This window comes from Musa acuminata, chromosome BXJ2-10, assembly GCF_036884655.1.
Source record: "Musa acuminata AAA Group cultivar baxijiao chromosome BXJ2-10, Cavendish_Baxijiao_AAA, whole genome shotgun sequence".
In the NCBI taxonomy this organism is placed as follows: Eukaryota; Viridiplantae; Streptophyta; class Magnoliopsida; order Zingiberales; family Musaceae; genus Musa; species Musa acuminata.
In genome coordinates, this window is record NC_088347.1 from 27,541,540 (window position 1) to 27,561,920 (window position 20,381).

Consider the following 20,381-nt stretch of genomic DNA (forward strand, 5'->3'; position numbering starts at 1 on the left):
TCTGTAATATCACTATCTAGGGCTGTAAATGGTAATAAGTTGATCACATCAACTACAGTCCTTAAAACCTCATCCCAAAACTTTTTGGGTAGCTTGGCCTATGAAAACATACATTTGATCTTTTTCATAATTATGTAATTCATAAAGGTGTACCAGGAATTGTCATCTCAAGTTGGATATATATATATATATATATATATATATATATATATATATATATATATATATATATATATATATATATATATATATATATATATATATATATATATATGTAATTCATAAACGCTTTGTCGACGCCCAAAACACACACACACTGTGGCCTGTGAATGCATGTATTATTGTTTCTGTGTACGTGTCTACTACTACTACAACAGTACAATGTACATTATAAATCCAATTAGATTTCACATATGAAATGGCACCAAATGGGTGGATGGCAAAAGATTACATTGCTCGACAGCAAAAGATTACAGTGCTCGATGAGGGAGGAATCACAAAGCATACATACACATCTCTTTGCTGATGGAATTCTACAAGAACTGAAGAGGTGCTGAAACCATTAGTATCTTCCCACGTACTAACTTGAAGACATGTCAAACTTCCAGATTCATTGTTACCATGTTGATTATTTGTTGTTGTTATTATTATTATTATTTTTTCCAATTAGTTATCTTAATCTTTATAGATAGAATCTTGTCCGTACAAAGCTTAAGAAGAATTAGAAACCTAATGAGAACAAAAATGACAGTAGCAATGAGAAAAAAAAAAGTCTGCTAAATGTATTCTTATTAATTTTTAACTTAAATATCAATTAATAGGTCAATAAAATTAATAAATCAGTTAACCTATTAAACTTGATTCGTGATATTTCATATCGGAATCTATACTATTATCAATTTTGACTAAAGTATTTTGATCAGAGAGATGGAATCATTAATTTACCTCTTAGATCATTTGATTATTAAAGAAAAGAATAACAGCATCCTAAATGCATTGATTTAAACAAATTAGAATATACTGATTTCTGATGTTCATCGTTTCCAACTCATAATCAAGTCCATGATCAGGAATATCAGGTTTTAGAAGCAGCTAATTAAGCTTAAAATTTTCACTTTGAACATCACATCATATAAAAAAACAAGAGAAATTTCCCAACCCTATCAACGACTGAATGATTTTAATTTTGCAAGCATGAAACGCGTACACGAAAAGAATATATTACAGAAATTGCAAAAATTATTTTGATGGGCAAGAAAGTCGAGGTTCACAAAATCCCATGACTTACAATGTTGTCGGCTATAAATTTCAGAATCCTCAAAAGCGGAGGCTGACTCAGACGGGAATTGAGTTTTTTTTCCCCTTCGCATAGAATTATTCTCATGCTTATTGCTTATCCTCACTCATAAAAGTATTTTTATGGTTGGATTTCTTGTTCTCTAAGTAACTTGGTTCCTATTTTCCAAAAATACAGGACCGAGGTGTCAACATTCTCGTCTGCATGAACTGTACGTAAAGACACTTGCCTTGTTGTCTTTTGTTTCTCGGAGGTAATCCTCCACATTCTACACCCTCAATAAAACGATGAATCTGAAATCTTCTTAGTCTACGAAACCCTTATTTATATTTCTGTGGAAGAAGAACAGTCTTCATCACACTTGATCATGGCGTGGGCAAGTCGACGCATGAAGAAAGCTACCACAGGAACAACACAAGACTTGACTTACTACTGCACTATACTACTACATTTCATGGACTTGCTGCAATCTGGTCTTCCACAAGAAGGGCTAAAGAGCAACCACTGAAACTGCCTCGTACTCCACACGCTTTCTGAATCTTTGGGGAAGAAGACAATAACCACCAACCCGCTGCTGAAGGTATATCGCCGCTGCAAAAAGCAAACCTTCACAAGGAACGATGACATCCCACACCAGCGAGTAAAAATCTCCGTCTGGACTTGCGTAGATGTACGATGAATCAATGCGACGGTTATAACTGCGAGAGCGATAAGCGTCGTACAGATGAGGCAAAGCTCGGGTGATCGTGATTCCGACGTAGAAGAAAGGCGTCAGGATCTTATCTTTGGAGTTCCGACAGACGTTAAGAACGATCTGAGGGAGCAGAAATCCGTCGAGCACTAAGCCAGCATAAGGGACCAAATCCTCCCAGCGAGAACCGTATCGCTGCCTGCTGAATTCCGACCTCTGCAGGTGGTGCCTTGAGCTGATGAGCCAAGTGAGCAGCGCCCCGGCGAAGTAGAGAGGCAAGCACAGCTTGAGCGTCGTCCACTCCGCGACGCGGTGCCCCTTGTTCTCGTCCGATGACCTCGCGGACCACGCCATTTGAAGCAGGTGGAAGGAGAGGAACAGAGCTAAGCCGGATAAGATCCTCACGATGACCTCATGAACGTCGAGCCACCCACCGCTCCGCAGACTTAGAAAGCCAGACTGACTGCGGTTCGCGAACAAGGCTTCAAAGTTCAGCACCAGAGGAATCACGTGGCCAAGGATAAGAACACCGAGCATGGTGATCGACATGGAAGGCAGGGCGTCACGGTGCTTCTTGGCGTGGAAGGTCTGCAACCCAATGCAAATGCACGACAACGTGAGAGAGATCATGACCATGACGATTTCGACATCCATCCTCCAAATCGCTTCAGTTACTTCTGCTGCGTAAATTTGCTGAGAATACAACTTTATAGGGTCAAAGTGCAGAGGGTCCTGCTTACTCCTTGTGGTGTTGATGGTGCCACTGATACGATCTCCCATCTTCGAGTGGAGAGGGGGAAACTGGATATTGATTAAGATCTCACAGTCAATTGCTGTTTGGTTTTTGGTGGGCAAACTCGGAGATCGACATCCCTTCATGCAGAGTGTTCCACTTCCAGCATCGTATATCCCCTCAGCAGCGATGCCAAACTGTTCGCCCCCCTCAGCGGAAGCAGAGTACATATAATAGCTTATGGCATAGCTTACGTTCCAAACACTTTGATTCTTCGCGACCCAGTCAGCTGCAGGCACGAAGCTTGCCGTCTCCGACGTCGTAACGAAGTCATAATCATCACAAAACTCGTCGCCCATAGAAAAGACATTAGCTTCCCCCCATCCACTTCGGCCGCCGGCATCCTCCACCGCGATACTGAACCGCATGTCGCGGGAACATCTTCCATCTGGATACCTTTCCTCGCTCGACTGTGTGCTGCCACTTCTCACCTTGCAAGGCCCGCTGACAGAATCTATTAGGGTGTAGTTATATCTCAGCCCAGGGATCGTGACCATTCGCCCACCCGACCGGTGGAACGAGACCATGCTGAAGTAGCCAGGGTCTCTCTTCTTCTTGTTACTCCACATATGACCGACCACGTCCTTTCTTCTCAGCGTCAGGACAGTTGGGAACCATAAGCTCAGTCCGATCGAGCAATCACCAACAGAGGGACTCGCCTGTGAACTCCCTTCAAGAATGTGACAGGCTATGAGACAGAGACGATTCTTAACATGGTCCCAATAGCCTTCACCCATCATGGACTTCTTAGGCACCATCGGGACATCATATGAAAGATAACTGGAATTGGAGAATTCGATGTAGAGATGCAACCGGCCGTTCTCCGAGCACTGTATCATATCGAAGGACAAGAATCTAGCGGAGAACCCAAAGCTACTACTTAGAGTTCCACAGTTGCTACCGGTGCAGCCACTGCCGTAGTCTAGCAGAAATGTTCTACCAGTCATATACCGGAGGAGATGACTACAAACAGAAGTAGGCCCGAAACTTAGTGATTCCTCCTGGAATGGAAGAGAGGAGCATGAGTGGTTGGCTTGGGGGATCATCGTGAAAACATACTCCTTTTGAGCATAGGCTACAAGCGAGATGGGATCGATGTGGTGGGGCCCCAAGCTCTCGACAGTCCCGCTCACCAGACTGGTAGAGATGTTGGAAGTCTTGGGGTAGTTGAGCTTCAAAACAGCAGAAAGATGAAGTCGATCACCTAAGGGCTTGTAGAAGATCCCGTGACCAACCATACAAAGCTCACCGGAGGCGTCCCAATCCACGGGAGCCCTCGCCGCTGCAGCTCGACAAACCGGAGGCAGACTCGTCTGCATCATCCCGGAGGAGGTGTCGCTCGCTCCCACGAAGGATGTCGTCGAGGAGTCCGGCGTGGACGACGCGGTGGAGTTCAAGGTGGGCGACCCGTATCACGAGCACATCGGCTGCTCTCTGGTGGGCTGCAAGTCCGACCCGTACGCAGGCCTGCTCGAGCTGCTCCGCTTCAATCCGAGGAGTTCGGTGGCGATCGCTAACTGTCTGCGGGGAGGGAGGAGGGGCCGATAGGCGAAGATGGGATGGAGGTGACGATGATAGGGAAGATTGAGGAGGTGGGAAGGACGGGGACGACGGCAGGCGGCGTGGAACGGCGGAAGAGCGCGAAGGGATCAGGGCGGAGGAGGCCGCGCAGCAAAAGCAGATGGGTGAGGAAGATCGATGAGAGGGGAGAGGAGCACTTCTTTAGGTTACCCATTTCCCTCGAACCTGTACGCGTATCGGGTGGCGGCAGAAGTGGGTGATGCGGCCGAGAAGAAGATGATGACGGTGATGAGCCATCAAGTACTACTACTGGTTGATAGATATCTCGTATGCCTAATGCTGCACCACTTACTTCATGGAAATCTCATCATATCAACAGTTCTCGTTCATCGTATCACCTCATGTTGGATCTGATCCTCGAGGGTTTCTTATGCTATGGGTTGTGATCATACAAAGAGTGGATAGAATTCTGAACCACGAGAGATGAACATTATAAATTTCGCGTCGACTGTGTCGTCCGCTGATGGCGATCTCTCTTTGCTGATAGAATTCTACAAGAACTGAAGAGGTGCTGAAACCATTTGTATCTTCCCACGTACTAACTTGAAGACATGTCAAACTTCCAGATTCATTGTTACCATGTTGATTATTTGTTGTTGTTATTATTATTATTATTTTTTCCAATTAGTTATCTTAATCTTTATAGATAAAATCTTGTCCGTACAAAGCTTAAGAAGAATTAGAAACCTAATGAGAACAAAAATGACAGTAGCAATGAAAAATAAAAATATCTGCGTATTTTGATCAATAATTTGAGTCAAACGAAATTAATACATCGGTTTGCCCATGACAAATGCTTTTAGAGATGGAATCATTGATTTACCTCTTTGATCATTTCAGATTCAATCGAGGGATTATTAAAGAAAAGAATAACAGCATCCTAAATGCATTGATTTAAACAAATTAGAATATACTGATCTCCGATGTTCAACGTTTCCAACTCATAATCAAGTCCATGATCAGGAATATCAGGTTTTAGAAGCAGCTAATTAAGCTTAAAATTTTCACTTTGACCATCACATCAGATAAAAAAACAAGAGAATTTTCCCAACCCTATCAACGACCGAATGACGTTAATTTTGCAAGCATGAAACGCATACCCGAAAAGAATATATTAGCAGAAATTGCAAAAGTTATTTTGATGGGTAGGAAAGTCGAGGTTCACAAAATCCCATGACTTACAATGTTGTCGGCTATAAATTTCAGAATCCTCAAAAGGAAAAGGGGAAAAAAGAGAGGAGAAAAATGCTCATACATGTCTCTTCAATGGAGAAGAAAAAATGGTTAATAGTTTCAACCTAATTCTAATGATTTGGTCAAAAGTTCTACGCTATTTCCATCCTCTCTAGACTTGGAACTTCATAGCCTTCTCAACAATCTATGTTGTGAACCTGCAGACGAAATGGTCTTCATCAGCCTGTACGGAAGAAGAAATGAAAATACTAGGAATGATCATGCAAAAATATTTTTGTGAATGATCAATCACCCAATTTCATTCAAACACCACAAATTAACCCCACACTCTACTCAGAAAGCATTTAATGTTGAGTTGAAAAGATGGCAAATGATATACATACATCTAGAAAGCTATGACAAACAACATACAAAAAAAAATTATATATGTTGTGCAAGTTGAAAACTCGACCACACATAAATCTTGCTTGAGCATCACTCCTGAATAACAGAGGCATACATTACAATTCAAGCAATCTACCTAGTCTGTACTGGAATGCCAAAAAGGTAGTGTGGCAGCTATATTACAAGTCTAATTTTCGGATAAATCTGCTCTAATTTGAGAATGCAAGAAAATGGTTGTAGATAATGTCATAAAAACAAAATCATAAGAGGTAGGATGCACAACCCAGCTTTCTAATCGGATTTAACATCATTATTAAATGTTGTACTGCTTCAACAAATGAACTGATAATCCCTGGTAGACTGGAAATCCAATGAGCCCAGAGACTCAAGACGTGTGATAGATGATTAGATCAACAGCAGTAAACATAGCAAGTGGAAGACTTAACTAAAAGGAATTAGGTTGGATTTGATGGTAAGCCATACCCTGGAATTTGCAACAGATGAGAGGTAATTAGAAAAAACAACTTAACTCCAGCAATCTGATTATCAAGATTGCAAATTAGAGAAAGCTACAATAGAAGCAAAAATCTGCGCCTCAAAAAGATGTTGATACTAGTTTCATGCATATCAAAACATCTTCGGAAGCCTGAAAATATCCGCTCAGTCTGTCTCTCTTGACCGGTTGCTTGGAAATTGGAATGGCTAGACCGGAACTAAAATATCGAGTCAGGCTTATAAATTACATGCATGATGGTATACTATGAGCTTTTTGATGGTGTGAGATATCAATACTGAAGATACTCGAGATTAAAAAATTTGGGGATTTCAAAGGTGAATCATGATCAGTTCACAAACAAAGTTTCTTCCTAATAACTTATGTTAAACAGGATAAATTAATTGTATGCTTGAGAAACCAACACAAAATTAAAGCAAAAGAGATGTTATTGACAATAAAGTATATGGAGGTGCATTGATGAGCAATAAATCTGCAAGTTATGTAACATTGTCAAGCTAATTAACAAAGAAATACCTGGCTTGGACCATGAGGAGATTTGTCGCTTACCTTCCTGAACGTTCAATCTTGGCTTCTTAATAAAAAATATCAGTTGCCTGAAAAATAGCAATAACTAAATTATCAACATTGCTAATTTTTCAGTCACGTCCTCCTGGATGTGGCTTGAACAATAAAAAAAATTCTTTCCTGCCCATTTTGAAGTTTGTAGTGTTCTTTGCTTGTGACTAGTCGGAAGTAACATTTTCACTGGAAGATATATCTGTTGCACTTATAACATCACTTCCTCTTACTACTCTGCTATATATAACTTTAAATGACTGTGATCCATATGGCCTATTGAGCAAACTTATAGGCAGCTTTAGTGTCTGTTTACGGCGATTTCTACCCTTGATGTATATGCTAAAGCTTCCCTCACCCTCATACTTTTTGCTACTCCTGAAGACATGCCTTCCACCACTATGCTGTGCATCTTGTCTGAAAACCGTCTCAGATTCCAAGTCGGTAATTTTTGTATTATTTCTGTGAGATTCTTCAGATTCCCGTTTCTCTAACCAGTTACCATCCAGCGGTTTACAAATGTCTATAATCTGGGATATCTCATTATTCTCTTCTGTTTTGGTCCCTTCTTCAGTATTGTTATCCGATGGAAGGTCTAGACTCACATCAGTTCTTAAATGAGATGTTATAATTGGTTCCAACACGGATTCAGAAGTTGGACTAATGATGGGTGGCAAAGATGAGAAGTCCACAGGATGAGAACCAGACCATACTGATCCTGGCGCAAAGTCAGGAACGTTTGCACCAATGTTGCACTGCCATGGATAATGGTTTCCATGAAATATGTTACCGTTCATAGCAAAAGTGGTATTTGGAATGACTTGAGGTTGGGTATATGGTGGATATATAAATGGCAAGGGACGTAGAATGTGCGAAGGCCTAGGTGAAGAAGGATAAGGATGATGCGGTGAGGTACAAATAGGAGGCACCATTGGCATTACAGCCGTGGGTGAAGCATGCAGACGGGCACTCAATGGCCATGGTGTAACTGCAGAAATTGTACCATTAGGAGGAAGACCAACAGTTACAGGAACAGGACCAAGTACTGTAGCAGGGAAAGGGCTAAACGGTGCAGCAGATGCAGACAGCTTCTTGCTAGATACCTCTCTCTCCCATCATAATTAGAAGGTGGTAGTTCCATCGTGGGATAATCACCACCTGTTTTCTCAGGGATGAGAACCTTCTTGAAATTGAATTGATGGAGACTAGAGTAAGAACTGATACCAACATTGGTACATGAGGCTTCGTCATGATTATCTTCTTTGCTTTCTGCAGTGATGGGACACTCAGATTTTTTCCTATCAGATGTATTTGTTGACAAATTCTGATCATGATTCTCATTTTGCTCAACTCCTTGAACCTCATTGCTAGATACACAATTGTCAATGATATTCTTGGTGAGCATGCTACTACAAGATGCCACTTCCAAATCAGAAGATGATGGTTCTAGTAATTGTTCTGTTTCACAATCTTCCTTTCTTTCTTCTTCATGATCAACTTCAACTTTTTTATCTGAGTCTAAAAACGCATCCTGGACAGTGTCCTTATCTTGGGTTATGTTAGATATCTCAGATAGCTCTGCAGCATTTTCTGTATGTTCCTCGGCCAAAAATGATTCCTTTATTTCAGATGCATTGCCACCAATAGACAACTCTTGTTCCAATGGCATATTCTCCTGAAACTTTCGGCTATGTATCTTGGCAATTGTTCCTGGAGGTGCCAGTGCTACATCTTTATATGATGGAGAATTACTAAAACTATGAACCAAATTGTTGCGAGGCTCAGAGACACCACCTATTAGGTTCTTCTGATTCTCTAATACCTGGCTATCATGGCGATAATAGGGTGCATGAGCATCTAATGGGGAAGTCGTTCTTTCGACAGCACTCCAAGAGTTATGACTGATCTCAGGATTGGTGGATGAAGGCACTGACTTCACCCGATAAGTTACAGCCTTATACGCCTTCTGACCAGATCTGGTGTCTGGTGACTGAACTTGCATGTTAAGATTGTCATTAAAGCTTCCAGGAATAACTATCTTTTTCTTAAGCAAATAATACCCATTATTTAAATAAGAAAACTGTGGCTTGGATTGAACAGTTTCACTAGGAACATCATTCATCTGATAGTTGTAGGTTTTCCAGGTGCTTGTACGTTGATGCTTGATTTGCTGGCTTGAACCTCCGATGGACCTTGGTCTTTGAACAGGTTGCCAACCATCTTCTGCTTCTGTATTTATCTCTCTTACATCTTCACTAAAAGAAGCAACCTTTTGCTCTGCTGTTCCTTTAGATTGTTGAGAAACAAATAACTGCTTTTTGGCAACAGCATCTTCATGTTTTGACTCAACACCTGGACTACTCATGTTCTCATCATCTTGGGTATCACTACCATCAGTCACTTGTTTCACTTCATCTGAAATAGTAGCTACTGAATCCTTGGACAAAGAATCTGCCACATTCAAGTTTTGAGATGACTGCACTTTCACCTGAATCAGTACAAAAATGATTGCTTGGTTTTTGCGATAAAAGGAAAACCAAGTGAAGCTCTTCCAATTAAAATTTTTTGAGAAACTTTAAATTCAAAAATAAAAAGGTTAGCATTCTTATGTTCATTAAATTGAGAGAAAAAATGAAAAAAGAATTCAACAAGCAGAAGAAAAGGTAACAAGAATTGTACAAGCATTAGTACATTAGTGGTCGAGGAATACTAATAAATTGACGATGCAGAGATAAGAGGAAGCGAGTGGAGCGGGGCGGCCGCATGGCACCCAAGGGCGGTCGAGGAAAGGGCAAGGGCGACAAGAAGAAGAAAGATGAGAAAGGTTTGGATTGTGGTTGCCGAGAGAAAATCTATTTTGAGCTGCTATTTTTGTTGTCATTAGTTTTCATTCTTGTCTGACGACTAACTCGTTGTTATTGTTGTCGTTGCTGCTCTGCTAGTTCTGCCTCTGGCTGTGGACATCACAGTAATGCTCCCGGATGAGTCTCATGTCATCCTCAAGGTCTGTGCATGTTCTTCTCATCTATATCTTTCTCCCTGTTGCCTAAGATAAAGACTCAGAGGAACAGACAGACAACGTTACATGAAATCTTTGTGAAAAGGAAAAGAAATGAAGAAACTGGCATGCATGTGAGACACAACGGGAATAGAATTTACTGTTCTGTGAGTAAAATTTAAGAAAGGTTGCATCCAGGAAGGAGCCATGGGAGGCAATGTTTTCCTCGGGTGTCCATGGCTTTTGATTCCCCTGGGAGTAATAGCAGTACTTGCTCTCTACCTCTGCTGACATGATTACTATGGTCCCTCATGAATACATTAGTTTGGTGGGGAACAAAATCAACCTCCTGCAGTTCCATGAATGCAAGTTCCCAGCATTTAATGAGAACTGGCGCAGAACTGCTTGTTGCATCACAAGGGATGACTCATGAAGGGGGATGTCCATTCTTTTGGATTCTGTTCAATGATTGAAGCTTCTCTTTCCCATTTTAGGTTCAGAGTGTATATCTCCTCATTCCTCATCCTAATCTGGCAAAACCATGACAGTGATGATGGTCTTCACCATGAAAAGCAATCTACAAGCTTTTCTTGTGCTGGTTCCTTTGTTTCTGCTATAACTCGTCAGTGGAAATTTGCAGGGGATATCGACCGACAAGATCATCGATGTGCGGCGGCTGCTCTGCGTCAACACCCTTGCGTGCCATATCACCAATTACTCCCTCTCCCATGAGGTACACATGACCTCCCTAACCCCTTTGCTTCTGGAGTTGTGGTACTTTCTCTTCTTGACTAAGTTTAAGCAATGGAGAATTAAGAGAAAAGGAAAGGTTGGAATTAGATTGTCCACTCTGAACAAGGATAGGGACTTCAGAAATCTAATGGTTGATGAGTTCTTGGAATGAGGGTGACATGATCAATTTAGCCAAGAAGGATTGACCTGTGGCTCGCAAGTTGTGGCGATGTCGCACTTGGAAAAACTGGGTGTACCGACGAGCCTTCGTCGGTAGGACGGTGAGGTTTAGTCGCATTTAGCTGAGGTTTGGGTGGAGAAGAGAAACACTTCGTTCTCCGATGTTGACGTTCATCGAGAAACACACCCATCTCCACCTTCCAACTCCTTTGTCTTTGGTTTTCAGGGAAACATCAGTTAAAACCTTTTATATTATTATATGTATCTTTGTTGAAATAATTAGATGATATACAAATAAACTTCTGCTCTACAAAACAATAATAATTTATAAACATTTTTGGCCTTTTATTTCAGGTAAGAGGTTCGAGATTGAAAGACTTCGTCGATGTCACGGTGCTGAAACCATGCACTCTCACTCTGGTTGAAGGTAAACATGAAATAAGTATTGATAGGAAAAAAATTATATTATCAATCAAAAATATTATTTTTTTATTCTCTCAAATTTTGTATTGATGAGTCTCTTGTGCATATGTTTTTCTATATTCATTAATAGGGTATTTGTACTTATAAATTTAAAATAATGAAAAATGGTATATATATATATATATATACACACACGCACAAATTTGGTGAAGTATGCAAATGCTAATTTTACAGGGATATATATGTTATTTTACTAAATACAAGTGTTTTGTTGAAATTTTCTTGCGGGAGAAGAGGACTACGACGAAGAGCGTGCGGTGGCGCACGTGCGGCGCCTCCTCGACCTCCTCTCCTCCACCACCTGCTTCGGTCCTCCGCCGCCTCCGACTCCGCAGCCAACGTCGCCCAAAGATGCCCCGTCTGAGTCAGCCTCCGCTGCGGCCTCGAAGGTCCGCAAGAAAAGCGGCGGTGCCGGAGCCGGCGGGAACCGGAAGAGCCCGCCGGATGACCAGGGCCAGTCCCAGCCGAAGTCGCCGTCACAGTCGCTGGCGGCGGCGGCTAAGGATTCGACGGCAGACCTAGAGGCGGAGATGAGCGGGGCGTGCCCTCGGCTCGGGGCCTTCTATGAGTTCTTCTCCCTCGCCAATCTCACCCCTCCCATCCAGTGTGAGTCCAATCTTACCCTTCCCTCTCTTTTCGATCATGTTTCTCCTGAATCTTGGTCGAGAATTTCGATTGGATCCTGAATCTTACCCTGTTTTCTTTATCGATTCGTCTGCTGCAGTTATGAGACGAACAACGAATCTTAGGCAAGATGAGCGTCCATCCGACGATCATCTCTTCTTCCTCGAAGTAGGTCTTACTATATTCTTTTTAACGTTTTATCCGTGAATCTTATCGCTAATTGTTTCTTTTGGTTGATACTGGATCTGAAATTGAAGGTGAAGCTATGCAATGGGAAGCTTGTGATCGTCGAGGCATGCTCCAGGGGATTTTACAGTCTTGGGAAGCAATGCTTGCTTTGCCACAATCTTGTCGATCTCCTGGGACATCTCAGTAGAGCATTTAATAATGTCGGCCTCCAATTCTTGCTATGTTTCGTTTCTTACATTAAATCTTTTGCTATTTCAGAAATTGTTAGAAGTAACAAACCTACAACATTTTGATTTCGATATTTTTCAGCATTAAATTTTTTTTTTGTGGCATTATGCATTGTTGCTAAGTTCTAGCAAGTGCTCAACTCTGTGCTGTGTGGTTTACAGGCTTATGAAGATCTCATGAAAGCCTTCATGGAACGGAACAAGGTTGGTTTGTTCTTGTTTAGTGTGGTGGATTCAGGAGCTTCTAATATGTTTCCATGTGGTTGATTCTTACTGATGTTTGCTTAGTTATTCCTTATTTCCTTCTTTGGCTGAAACTATGAGCTTATTGGTGTTCCTTGTTGACACTTAGTGTTGAAAATGAACTAGTTTTTTTATAATGACAACTTGCTTCTGTGATTAATATGGATCATCTTTGGCTACTCTATAACTTCTGCATTCTCTTCATGCTTAATCTGAAATATTTGATCATGTGCATCTTGACAAATCAAGTGAATCTTACAGAATGTCCAACTTATAATATCACAGGATTTTTTAGATCAAGTTCTGATTAATTTAGTGTTTCCTTTCTTAGGCCAAAGTAGCATGTCTTAGTTGGAAACCTTTTCAGTTGCTTAAAAAAGAAGAAAGCTAGGGCCGATATGTGTTTGCTTACTTAAAAAGAAAGTTGCAAACAATCTTTGGTGTTGTGTTTCTTGATTCTGTATTGTAGTCATGAGCTCCTTGGTTCAATCTTGTAGGTATATTAGTTTAATTTGCTTAGAATGTGTCATTTTATTCATTTCCACATCTAAATCTTGGGCTTGTGCATATCTTTGTTGTGGTACAGTCTAGCTAGTTGGTTGTTGAATGCATTCGGTTGACTAAGAGTGCCCTATTATTTGCAGTTTGGAAACCTGCCTTATGGATTTCGTGCAAACACATGGCTTGTGCCTCCAGTTGCTGCTCAGTCACCAGCCACATTTCCTTCCCTTCCTGCTGAGGATGAAACTTGGGGAGGCAATGGAGGTGGTTGGTTTCAGGACAGTAGAAGTGATATGATGCCTTGGGCAAATGAGTTCCTTTTTCTTAAGTCCATGCCATGTAAGACAGCAGAAGAGAGACAAATCCGGGACAGAAGAGCTTTCCTGCTTCATATCCTATTTGTAGATGTTGCAATACTAAGAGCTGTTGCAGCTGTAAAGCAAGTTATGGATGAAAGAAAAAATGCAGCTACAGTCGGGGTAGATGAAATCTTGCAGTTTGAGACAGTGGGGGATTTTAGCATCACTGTCACTAAAGATGCTTCAGATGCAAGCTGTAAGGTGGATACAAAGATTGATGGAAGTAAAACAACTGGTATTGATGCCAAACATCTCGCTGAGAGGAACTTGCTAAAAGGAATCACATCAGATGAAAATACAGCAGCTCATGTATGGAATTTTGATCTTTTAAAGAAACCCTACCACAAAAGTGTCTTGTCTTTGTTGTTATGTCTTGTTTTATATGTTTAACGTCAGTTGACAAATTTGTGGCTTGACATTAGTTTCTGTTTTTTATATTTTTATTGTTAGTGAACAAATTTGTGGCTTTCAACCGCAGGATATCGCCATGTTGGGGGTTCTTAATGTGCGATACTGTGGTTATATCGCTGTTGTGAAAGTCAAGCATCATGAGAAAAGCGAACTGGATTTACCTTTGCAAGGTGTTGAAATTAAGGATCATCCTGAAGGTGGTGCAAATGCTTTGAACGTTAGCAGGTAAATAGCCACAATTACATACTCTGATTTCATTCATATAAAATAGTTTTTGCATACTTCATTTCGTTGAAGATATTATTTGTTATTCCAGTCTGAGAATGCTACTTCACAAAAGCCATACACCAAGAGAGAAAAGATTATATAATCATCTACAGAGTTCAAGGCATGAGGAACTCTCTGCAGCAAAAAAAATTGTGGAGAAATTGTTGAAAGATAGCCTAGTGAAGCTTGAGGAGGAGGAAGCTGAATGCAATGTTTCAGTAAGATGGGAATTGGGAGCTTGTTGGATACAACATTTGCAGGATCAGAATAATGGTGACAAAGACAAGAAACAGGTTGGTGAAAATGACAAAAAACAAATCACGACGAAGACAAAAAGTGAGATAAGAGTTGAAGGCCTTGGGAAGCCTCTTAAAATTCTTAAAAACCCAAAAAAGAAACCAGATTCTGATGAAGAAAAGACTTTAACCATTGACAGGAAATCATCTGATGAGATGCATGAAAAACAGAATACAAAGTTGCCTATCAAGGAACCTAAGGTAGAAAGCAAAGAAACTGAGAATTCTTGCAAGCTCAAAGATTTGTTGACTGAACCTGTATATACAAGGTTGCTAGAATCTAATACTGGACTTCATTTGAAGGTATGCACAAGTCACATGAATATATGCAGGTTATGCCTTATTTCAGGTGTATGTTCTGATTTTTCTACTGCTATCTCAGGTGTTGATTGTCAGTTGCAAATTCATGTCTTACTATTACAGAATTAGTAACTTTGTTTGTTTATTCTAAAGTTTCAGTTCTGTTGTACATATGTACACTTATCTGGGCTATGTATCATTAGTTAATTCCTGTCTATATCACAATTACTACTAAATAACATGTAAATTTATTGTCTGTGTGTGTATCATCTTAACTTACATAGAAACATACATTAAGATTACAATTAATTTGAAGATGAGAAGCTGATCTATTCTCATGATCAGTCTCCACAGGAATTAACTGAGATGGCAATGAGATATTATGATGAAGTTGCTCTCCCAAAGTTGGTATGCCTGAGTACAATTTTTTCATATTTAATTCATTATTTTCTGTTTTAGTATGGAATGATGGTTAATGAGTATTATTTGTACCTTGGCATGTATTCAGGTCTCAGATTTTGGGTCATTGGAGCTATCACCTGTTGATGGTCGTACTCTAACTGATTTCATGCATACAAGAGGTCTAAGAATACGCTCTCTTGGGCAAGTTGTGAGTCACCTTTAGCTTGAAGAGGCTGAATATATCTTTACTTTCACAAAGTATTTTTCCTAATTATATTAAATGCAATATTATGTACAATATCTGTCAGGTCAAGCTTTCAGAGAAGCTGTCTCATGTTCAGTCACTCTGTATTCATGAGATGATAGTAAGGGCTTTTAAGCATGTTGTACGAGCTGTGATTGCTTCTGTTTCTGATACTGGAGATTTATCTATATTGATGGCTGCAACACTTAACATGCTCCTTGGGCTTCCTGATTCTGATGTTTCACATTCTGCTATACGTGTGCACTTTCTAGTCTGGAGATGGCTTGAAGTATTTCTAAGAAAGCGATATAACTGGGAACTTACAATCTCAAACTATAATGATATAAGAAAATATGCTATTTTAAGAGGGCTATGTCACAAGGTAATGATCATTTTTCATTTCTGTAAATGATATTTAATTTTCCTTTCATCTTACATGTTCAATTTTCTTAGGTGGGAATTGAATTGGCACCCAGAGACTTTGATATGGATTCAAATTTCCCCTTTGACAAATCAGATATCATCAGCCTTGTACCTGTGCACAAGGTAAAGCTGCTAAGATGGTCTTATTTGAAATATGGTATCTACCATAATGTATCTTACATTCTTAGTGCTTTTGAATCTTTTGCAGCAAGTTGCATGCTCATCTGCAGATGCACGACAACTTCTAGAGTCTTCGAAAATGGCACTTGATAAGGGTAAACTTGAAGACGCAGTCAACTATGGAACAAAGGTAATTCGTCATAAGATACTGTACAGGTTAACTTCTTTGTAAAGACCTTTTTTCTCTTTCATTTGCTTTTGGTATGAAGGTGTAGTTGGATGCAGGCTCTGGCAAAATTAATTGCAGTCTGTGGTCCTTATAATCGGATGACTGCTGGAGCCTACAGTCTTTTAGCTGTTGTTCTCTACCATACTGGTGACCTTAATTAGGTAGCTTTCAGATATTTGTGTCACTGAAGGCCATGGTTCTTATGATATGGACTTATGGAGTATCTTACGATCTGTTATGTGCCATGGTTCTCTCTTTTCTGATATCTTAAAAGGAACCTTGTTAAATGGTCTATTTGAGTAAAATTGAGCAGATCAATTATGTTTTTACCAATCCAATGTCAAAAATACACCATTATGGACAATTTAAATTTGCCAAGTCCAACGATCTGAAATTTGGAGAATTGTAATGTAAAGTTTGTGTCATGGGTGATTATGTTCCGAGTGATTGAAACCGTTTTTTGTAATTCATATTTCATAATATTGACATGTAATTCTGTTGGAAATTTAGTTGGTAGCTAATTTATGCCTTGAATAAGTGCATGCAGGACCATTAGTGGGTCATGAGGTTGAAACAGATCAAAGAGCGATAAACCACAGTTCAATATTTTAATACAGCATTTGTGTTCCTGACTTGTGTCCTCTTTTAGTAGATCAATGTCTAATTCTAATTGGATTTATCTGTTTTTTAAAGGCTTTTGCAAAGATCTGAATCGAGTTAAACCATGAAACAGTATTCTACCACTATGGTTTCTTACGCTAAGATGAATATTATAATATGCTATATGGTGTTTTTTACTATTTAAAATTTTATATATCACTTCAATTATTAGGGATGACTTTTAGGAACTTTCTGTTATAAATTTTGAACCTGTGCTCCTGTCTTTGGCTGGGATTATACTAAATTATTGCAACTTTTAGGCCACAACTTATCAGCAGAAGGCATTGGACATAAATGAGAGGGAGCTTGGATTGGATCATCCAGATACAATGAAGAGCTACGGCGACCTAGCTGTTTTTTACTACAGGCTTCAACATACTGAATTGGCTCTAAAGTAACTTCAATTCTTATTTGTTGTAGTATCAAATCTTAGATAGTGTTCTTTTGATTGGGAATTCTAATATCTTGAATTATTAGATATTCCATCTTTTGTTTTTATAATGACTTGAACATCGGTACTGTCTTATAAGATATTATTGCAGTATAATATATTAGGATTCGAGGAGATATAAACTTAGAATTAGTGCCTCTTCTAGATAGAAAAAAAGAAGAAGACTTCTGGCAGGTAACGGTCAAAAATTTTTAACTAGGTTATTTGCATGAAATGATCTTGATGAATTAATACATAAAAGTAGAAATTTTAGTCTTGAATTCTAGATTACCAAACTAAAAAGATGGTTTCACTTAAAACAACATTCTTAGCATAATACTTGTAAAGTTAAGGAGAAGCCTTTCTTCTACTATAAGCATTGAAAAGAAGTTTGTAAGTTATTCAGCATGAATGCAATGATTGAGATATTTGTACAATTTGTTCATTGTATATCATGCTTCCCAGCACATGTAAAAAATGTCTACATGTCAGAAGCTATTTAATAATGTAAATCTTCTAACTATGACAAAGAAAGCTTTATGATATTAATTAGTGAAGGATAGAGCTTTAAACATACAGAGTTTGTCATAGGAGTACCATGGCAACAAAGTATTTAGAAAAAATTGCATCTATATCTTTTCTTATGTTATTCTTTAAAAGCTTAAAGAGTGACAAATGGTTTATCAAACTTATCAGCATTGTAAAAATTCAGGTTCCTCCAGTCCACTGTGACCATCTTATGAGAGAGAAAGAACACATCGGAATTTTGGTTGGAGAAAGAAGATAGCTCCATTAATATCACATGATTAGTTATAACATGAATTTATTAGCCAAATGGTGAAGAGGAAACTTAAAAATTTTAACACTTAGTCTTGTGGAAGGAGATTGAATAGGTTCTTGTCATAGGCTTGTCAAGAGACCAGACAAATTTCATAAAGTTTCTCCCATTTTTCTCAGTCTAGTCGGGGAATAAATTTTTATGGCCGTTGACAAAGGCCATTGTTCTATTTTAGTCTCATGTGTGACATGTCTTGAGTGTTTTCTCTGTTTGGTCATTGCTCATTTTTAGCTTGTGTTTTGAAGCACTGAGGTTTATATTCTTGATGTGTTATCATGAGGGTTGGTTGATATGACCGGTTAAACAGAGAATTTTTTTTTTACATGCCAATGCAAAACTTAATATTAAAGCTTCCATGACACATATCTGTCTTATGGTTTTGGTTATGTCTACTCTATTATTATGCATATTAGCTAAAATATGCAAAGATGGCATTTTCTTCGTTTTTTTGCCACAAAGAATGCAGCTTAATTTGAGAACAATAGCTTTCTAGATTTAACTTTAATATTTACTTCGTACCTGAAAATTAATGTGTGCATAAAAAGTTGAAGAACAGAAACTAACAAAAATTAAGCTTCTTACTTTCCAGGTTAGTATTGTTATGTTTTGGTGTTTGTATTGGAAATAATAAGCCAGGACCATGCTTCCATCATATGTTATTTACCATCACCCTTAATTTTTCTCCTGTTACTTGTTAATCAGGTATGTGAAACGTGCGTTGTATCTTTTGCATCTTACTTGTGGACCATCTCATCCAAACACAGCTGCTACATATATTAATGTGGCTATGATGGAGGAAGGCCTGGGAAATATACATGTGGCACTTAGATATCTTCATAAAGCTTTGAAATGCAATCAGAAGTTGCTTGGTCCTGACCACATTCAGGTTTGTTTTTGTTCTCAAATTCTGTTTCTTCTTGTGTCTTTTTATTTCTGAAGTAGTCATAGCATTCTTTTAAGATAAGCAGCTGATGCTTATTGTAGTTCGGTGTTAGAAATCATAAATTATTACAATAATTGGTTAATGAAGTCCCACAGAAACATTATTAATTACTTTGAGATGATAAGGCATGTATTACAGAGTGACTTCTAGCTAGTTCACCCCTAATCTGCTCACCTAGTGACCTGGATAATTAGGTGATCTAGAACCCCTTATCTATTGACCTTCTGCTGTGTGGGAGAGGGCTTTGCCAAAGCAGTATAAGTTAGCAGGTTCGACTTTCAGCAATCCATATAAATTAGGAGCATCATTGGCCTGTTATCAAGGGGTTCAGTTATATGCTTCATTAGACAATCTCTGGAACCCATTAGCCAAAGTTTGCCACACACATTATTATTCTGCCCTAACAAGAGTATACCATTCTCGGTCATGCAACCAAGATTTGTTATACATAAGAAAATGGGACAGCAATTCATTCCTTTTTAATTTGTTAGTTTGGGTTTGAACAAGTACATCAAGCAAAATCAGATGAGCTTAAAATCTATCATGTGGTAGAGTACAAAAGGTTTTGGGATCTATAAGAAAAGGATTGCTTTCATATCAAGGTCATCTGGGATGACCTAGTCAGCTTAATACCTAAGCGAACTCCTTCACTCTATTTTCTCTCTAACCTCCTCTTTCTACTCAACATGAGAAAACAATCATTTCCAAGTTCAAAATGGGCATTCCCTTTTGGATACTCTATTATATTTTGAAACACAGGTTACTTGACAAATAAAAAGTTCAATATCTCTAGATGCATTCCATATCCATACTCTAGTGGGACATCTAGTTTGGCTCCTTTGTGACCTCTGAAATGTACGAGCCATACCTTTCTACTTGTGGGGGTTAAGGCTGCGTACATTGTCCCTCCCGGATACTGAATTAATGTGCAAGTGTTAAGAGTGTTAGGCTGCCACTTTGTATACACCTCCAATATTTATTAGAGCTGACTATCTTCTAGATATGTCCAAGGGTACTTCTCGAACACTTTGTAAGTCACTAGTTTATATTTTATTATCGATTGGGAAGAGCTCATTATTTTATCATCTTTAATAGTTCAAGTAGATGGGGATCCACAAAGCATAGTCTATGGAATATAGATTTGATTTTGACTGTTACCTTTTACATTATTCTCTTTTCCTTACAAGTATATCAATATAAGATTTTGTTCTAAAAGGTGTTTTACAATGTACTGCACTAAGATGCTTGTCAACACTTTTTTTCTTCCCAT

General features: G+C 39.1%; 3 protein-coding genes and 1 pseudogene across 3 annotated transcripts in view; 1 reads left to right on the plus strand and 3 right to left on the minus strand.

Moving 5' to 3' along the window:
• The window catches only part of LOC135624876 (protein REDUCED CHLOROPLAST COVERAGE 1-like), a 97,494-nt gene that overhangs the window by 57,360 nt on the left and 19,753 nt on the right, over positions 1–20,381 (minus strand). The window lies entirely within an intron of this gene.
• The window catches only part of LOC135624882 (protein REDUCED CHLOROPLAST COVERAGE 1-like), an 81,724-nt pseudogene that overhangs the window by 54,748 nt on the left and 6,595 nt on the right, over positions 1–20,381 (plus strand).
• On the minus strand, positions 1,788–4,100 carry LOC135625736 (uncharacterized). Its single transcript, XM_065130826.1, has one exon. The coding sequence runs from the start codon at positions 4,098–4,100 to the stop codon at positions 1,788–1,790; it is 2,313 nt and encodes a 770-aa protein (XP_064986898.1).
• On the minus strand, positions 5,477–9,521 carry LOC135624877 (protein REDUCED CHLOROPLAST COVERAGE 1-like). The gene is made up of 2 exons (XM_065128921.1): positions 6,971–9,521; positions 5,477–5,779 (listed from the first exon to the last, which is right to left on the minus strand). Exon 1 carries the CDS (start codon positions 9,375–9,377, stop codon positions 8,037–8,039), a length of 1,341 nt encoding a protein of 446 aa, XP_064984993.1. The 5' UTR covers positions 9,378–9,521; the 3' UTR covers positions 5,477–5,779; positions 6,971–8,036.